General features: G+C 38.6%; 1 protein-coding gene across 1 annotated transcript; it reads right to left on the bottom strand.

Moving 5' to 3' along the window:
- Positions 1-1,521: 1,521 nt before the first annotated feature.
- LOC121884467 (E3 ubiquitin/ISG15 ligase TRIM25-like) lies at positions 1,522-3,504 on the bottom strand. Its single transcript, XM_042393304.1, has one exon. The coding sequence runs from the start codon at positions 3,366-3,368 to the stop codon at positions 1,572-1,574; it is 1,797 nt and encodes a 598-aa protein (XP_042249238.1). The 5' UTR covers positions 3,369-3,504; the 3' UTR covers positions 1,522-1,571.
- Positions 3,505-6,696: the final 3,192 nt, after the last annotated feature.

A 6,696-nucleotide genomic window follows, 5' to 3' on the forward strand; every position in this document is an offset into this window, starting at 1 on the left:
ACACAGACTCTGAACAACAACCCACATTAGCTTTCCTGCTAAAGTCTCCTTATTATCTAACTCATGAACATGAGCACACGTCTCGTCCTGCAGCTTAGCTTGTTGAATGAGCCAACAAACAAACATTCACGGCTAGCATCAGTTAGCCGCTAGGCAGCTAATTAGCTGCTCAACTGCGGTACATTAAACAGCATTTAAACATACCTGCAAATTAAAATGCTGCTTATATCTAAATGGGGCCCTTTTTCCATAATGAGTACTTTTACTTTTGATACTTATATTTTGCTGCTAATACTTGTTTACTTCTACTTCAGTAATGCTTTCAATGCAGGACTTTTACTTGTAATGGAGTATTTTTTCATTGCTGTGTTAGTGCTTTTACTTAATTAAAGGATCTGAGTACTTCTTTCATCACTGCTTGAGACTTAAAAACAATTACTTTATCTCGCTTCTGCATGTAATGTAATTTTTGCTGTTCTGTTGGTAACAATGTCTGTCTGTTGATAAACTACTTCAAATATCTCAACATATATTAGATATATTACCATGAAGAGGTTGTTTTGACCCAGTTTTAGTGTTATTTTATATTTTATTGTTGGGTTATTTGCCCAAACTAAAGCTTGTTATAATCTGTTATAACAGTTTTTAGCTGTTGTGTGTGACACTGGCTCAAAATAACAGATTGCTACTAGGTAAAGTTAACCCAGTGTTGTGTTGGTGCTATATTGATCCAAACTGGGAAAAAATAATCTCACTGATTTTTAGTTTGTAGACTCTTATTATTAATTTCTGAAATATCAAATGTAAATTCAGATGTTGATGAAAACAACTGTGAGTCTAAGCTAGCTGTGAGTGTTCTGAGGTCATCATTTCTAAACATAATAGCAATCATCATCATCGTCACCAATCTCAACCTAATAATAATAATCTATAAAATAATAATATTGATCAACATCATAATCATTATCATTCATCAGAAAAATTCAGACAGAAGAAAACACTTTGCTCATTGTTGAAAAAACATCTTTATTGATTATATAAAGCTTCAGATTGTTCACTTATCTGATCAGTAAAGTCTGTTAAATGACAATGTTCAATGATTTCATGTTTAGATTCACTTCATCTACACAATCAGTTAGTTTAACCGAGAATATACAAGAACATAATAAATGATTATTATCATGATAATTACAGTTTGATTGTACATTTCTTTATGAATTTACAAAGTGATGAGAACAAAATATCTATGATGAAGGAAGTTCTGCCTTTTTTCTCTGTTTACAAAGAGACGTTCATATTTTCATCTGAAGAAACGTCAGTGAAGGTAAAAGACGTCATCATGAGCAGTGATAGCCTCCATGGATAAAAACACACAGGAAGAAGTGACATTTAAAGAAACTCAAAACATTAAAAGAACAACAAATGAAAAGTGTTGACAATCCCAGTTTGATTGACAGCTGATCTCTGTGCAGTTCAGAAACATCACAGCAACGAGCTCTCAGAAACAATGGAGACAAAAACATGAAGAATTACAACAGAGTCTGACACATGAAGTCTGAAATGACTTCTGTCTATTTGAGTTTACAGAACTCAGCTGTGACTCCATGAGAATAAGGACAAAGTCCAGCATAGAGAGGCTGAGTGAATGTGGTCTTGACTCTGTGGAGGAGAGTCATGGTTTCAGAGACGCTGTAGAAGGACAGAATACCTGCTCTGTGATCCAGGTACACTCCTACTCTGGAGGAACCAGGACCTGAGACGGGAGTTGAGATACGGTTGAACCAAAATGTATAACTGTTAGTGTTACAATCTAAAGTCCAAGATTTGTCATTAAATCCAAATAGACATTCCTTCAAGCGTCCTGCCCTCCTGGTATTCTTGTATGTGACTGCTACACGAACTCCTTCCCCTCTCCACTCCACCTCCCAGTAACAACGTCCAGTCAGACTCTCTCTACTCAGGACCTGACTATGTCTAGTGAATCTGTCTGGGTGACTAGCATAAGACTGATGTACACTTATTACCGTTGCTTTTCTGTTCCCCTCAGATAATAATATCAGTTTGTGTGCTGTGTTTGGATCCAGTGTGATTTCATGTGAATATTTTAAGAACTCAGCTCTGGTCTTGGGTTCTGCTTCTGGCAGTGAAACGTCCACTTCAGTCACTGTCAGTGAGATGTTTGTCCATTTCTCCCTCAGGATGTCCTGTAGTTTATCTCTGAGCTCTGACACAGCTGCTGTCACATCCTCAAAGTATCTCAGAGGACAGATATTGATGCTGGATGAGTCTGTAGATGCACTGAGTTGTGACAGTGAGGGGAAGTTGAGTAGAAACTGGATGTGATCCTCTGTGTGTGAGAGCTGCTTCAGTTCAGCGTCTTTCCTCTTCAGCTCAGTGATCTCCTGCTCCAACTTCTCCTGAAGCTCTTTGACTCGACTCACTTCAGTTTCCTGCTGGGATCTGATCTGCTGCTTCACATCAGAGCTTCTTTTCTGGATGAGATGGATCAGCTCAGTGAAGATCTTCTCACTGTCCTCTACTGCTTTATCAGCAGAGCGATCGACAGCCTCCACCTCCTGTTGAAGCAGCTTCACATCTTTCTCTCTATCCTGGATTCTCTGCTGGATGTTTTGTCGACTCACCTCGAGCTCTCTCTGCCTCTCAGTCCTTTCTGCTGCAGCTGAGACTGTGTCATGGCCTTTATGTTCATCCATAGTACAGAGATAACAGATACTCTGCTGATCAGTACGGCAGAATATCTTCATCACCTCACTATGATGAGAGCAGATGTTCTCCTGGAGCTTCTCTGAGGGTTCGACCAGCTTGTGTTTCTTTAATGGAGCTGCATCATAATGAGGCTGCAGGTGATTCTCACAGTAAGAGGCCAGACACACCAGACAGGACTTGAGAGCTTTCAGCTTCCTTCCAGTGCAGACATCACAGGCCACATCTTCAGGTCCAGCATAGCAGTGATCAGCAGGAGCAGCTTGGAGTCCAGTCTTCTTCAGCTGCTCCACTAAAGCTGCTAACATGGTGTTTTTCACCAGGACAGGCCTCGGTGCGAAGATCTGTCTGCACCGAGGGCAGCTGTAGATCTTCTTCTGATCCTCTCCATCCCAGTAGCCTATAATACAGTTCATGCAGTAGCTGTGTCCACAGGGAATAGCCACCGGATCCTTCAGTAGATCCAGACAGATCGAACAGCTGATTGTTTCTCGGTCCAGCTGATCTCCTTTCTGTGCCATTTCAGCTCTCAGTGGCAATGACTGTCTGAGTTTCACTTCCTGACGGGTGAAACAAGTTTGGACTTTGATCTGAACAACACGTGTTTCTGCAATAAATTGAGCCTGACAGCTCTTGTACTGCATTACATGTTGGTTACACCAATCTTCAATCTGTAGATCTGAAGGGGAGGGAACAAGGAAATATGAGCACAGAGTGGAGCTTGTTGTGTTTGAGAGCAGGAAGAAGAGGGAGGGCTTATCAAGCACTGATTCATTCCAGGTAGAGGAGCAGTTTTAAAGGGATACTGGTGTTTTCCATTTGGCTAACATGGCTCCTCACTTCCCTCACTCACGTCTCAGCTCCTCCCAGCGAGGACGGAGGGATTTAATTCACCAAAAGTGACGTCCTCACTCACTCTGGTGTTATTTTGAGGAGATGACAACGACGCACAGCATCTCCAGTAAACTGTTACTTAATTATTTCTACATGTTGATAGCTGGAAGGAAAACAGCTGATATTTACTCCAATGTTTTATCATTTGATTAGAAATCTATAGCAGCGTATGGCTGTCACAGAATAAGACACAAATAGACAAGTCCCACTTTATTACATGGTGTTAGGATAATAAACCCATGTAATAACATGGAAGAGAAACAACAGCCCACAAATATATCAATACAAACATGAAACTAATATTTAAAACAAAGACAAGTTCATATTTTCATCTGAAGAAGCATCTGTGAAGGTAAAAGACGTCATCATGAGCAGCGATAGCTTCCATGGATAAAAACACACAGGAAGAAGTGACATTTAAAGAAACTCAAAACATTAAAAGAACAACAAATGAAAAGTGTTGATAATCCTAGTTTGTTTGACAGCTGATCTCTGTGCAGTTCAGAAACACCACAGCAACAAGCTCTCAGAAACAATGGATGAAAATTTGGAAATCTTTTCTTTAAAAGATTAATGATTAAAAATGACTAAACAATCAAAATAGTTGGCGATTAATTGTCTGACTCGACTAATCAATTAATAGACTAATCAGTGCAGCTCTAAATAAAAGGAACAGTAATTTATAAGATACTGTGTGTGTTTTTCCATTGCATTTCATAAGGTTACACAAATACACAATAAATTACAGCCGTCTGGATCCTTTTCCTTGAAAACTCAGTACTGCATCAACAGCAGTTCAACATATGAACTGAAAAGCTAAAAAATAAATGAATGATTTTTGCTTCTTTTAATAGTCACAGATTAATCTTCTGTTAACTGACTGACCGTTAAGTGACATGTTTCAGTAAATCTGATCACTTTTACACCAGGAAACAAAGATTCAGTGTCTCTCTTCAGACTTCATACTGAACTGTGTTCATTATTCGTATCAGTAGATGTAAAACTTTCAGTCTATGATGATAAATATGAGAACTGACTGGATATCAGACGTAGTAAACAGCCTTTTTCTCATGTTTTTACACCTTTTTTGATAATTTAAGACCTTTTGCAGCTGTTGTTGTGCATCTTGATCATGTTTAGTCTGGCTGATTTTTTTTATATACATTTTTATAATTTCTAATATCCAATTTTAAATCATATTGTCGACTATTTAGCCCCTACTGTAATAACTCTGCTTCATTACAATCAACTACAGGATCAATAGTCAGTCAAATGTTTAAAAATTTAATGGGAATTTGTCTTATTATACATCAGATTTTTCATGTGTCTCACCTGCACGTGTGGTGGTGGATTCATAAATATGAAATGGTTTCTACAAAGTGACCTAATCAATAACCCTCGTTCTGGAGGCAGATGTGATACCTTTCAGATTTTAAAGGTTGTCTGTGGAGTTTGGTTTTAAATTATTGTTCAAGAGTTTAACAGACAAAAAACTAAAATTTGCTCAAACACACAACTGTTAACACATTCTGATTCAAATTTCACTGAGTTCTGATTGGTGCGTTTAATCACACATTTGATATCAAATAGTTTTTGGTGTGTTTGTGTGTTTTCAGTCTCTGCTGTCAGAGTTTCCCAGTTCAGAGGGCAGACTGGGTGCGTTCAGGAGGAACCTCCGGTCCAGCAGAGGGCAGCGCTGGGACGACAACTGGGACCAGAACGTGCTGCCTCTGATCACCGCTCCGTGACACATGATGGGATATTTAAGGACCAATATCTTCAGACTATAAAACATCTAAAAATGGACCACGTGTTTCCTTCTTGAGAACAGTAAAGTGTTAATTCAACCACTAACATTTGCTGGGATGGTTTTAAGTTTGGACAGAACAACAGAAAGTGACACACAGATGAACAGCAGAGAAGTCGTGTTAGAATATTTCAGATAGAAGAAAGTAGGTACATCTGCTGTTTAATGTCTTGAAGGTGGAGGATTCTGTCGGAGCAGACGGGACGATGAGGTGAAGGAATCTGTGATTTCTCCACCTGAACAAAAACCTTTTTTTCCTTCCAGTGGTTTTTTTCCTACTTCAGAGCACTTGAATGTATAAAAACACTTTGATATGATGTACATTTGTAAATAAAATCTTTATTGTGCTACAGACAGTGATATACTGAGTACTGTACTTATGTTTCATCTCACGGCTCATTTTATAGATTATTTTACACATAAAACAGTCATTTTATAAAAATGCTGTTATAGATGAGACCACTGGTCTACCCTCAGGATCCAGATGTTCCCTTTGACACACTGACTAATTTAACATCCACTCAGTATATTTCCATCCATCCGTTCTACCTGTCAGTGGATTCAAACTCACAAGCAATTACAATAATTCACAAGTATTTTTACAACAGAACCAGAGGTGTAGTGATGTGTTTAGTGAGGAGGTAGAGAGGGAGGCGTCTCCATCAGTGTGTTGATCAGTGCTGAGATCCTTTACTGAAGTAAGAGAAGCAATATTGTGATATAAATATACTCATTACAAGTAACTGTAGTGAAAATTTCACATCAGTTAAGTAAAAGCACATAAGTATTAGGCCAGTGTGCCCAGTAACACCACTGAGCAGAACCTTTAAACAGGCCTGACACAAAGAGGGAAATACTACAGCAGCGTACTGCTGCCACCATGACAAAAAATGTTTGCTCAGTTTCTAACAAATTCCTTTCTACATTGTTACAAGATATTTTTCATGTTATGCTGACATATTTCCTCATTATTACTAGATACCAAATTATTCAGTTTTTACAGTAAACCTTTCTTATTATATCACAAAACCTCTGATATTTCACAAGCCAAATAATTGCTTAAAGAGACAATATTTTAGCCTACATCGGCTAGAAAAAGTGATAATTACTGGTTTATATGGTATCACAGTCAGAGCAGACGGTCACACTGAGCCTGATTGCATCCTGCTACACAGACTCTGAACAACAACCCACATTAGCTTTCCTGCTAAAGTCTCCTTATTATCTAACTCATGAACATGAGCACATGTCTCGTCCTGCAGCTTAGCTTG

The sequence above is a fragment of the Thunnus maccoyii genome, chromosome 18 (genome assembly GCF_910596095.1).
Source record: "Thunnus maccoyii chromosome 18, fThuMac1.1, whole genome shotgun sequence".
In the NCBI taxonomy this organism is placed as follows: domain Eukaryota; kingdom Metazoa; phylum Chordata; class Actinopteri; order Scombriformes; family Scombridae; genus Thunnus; species Thunnus maccoyii.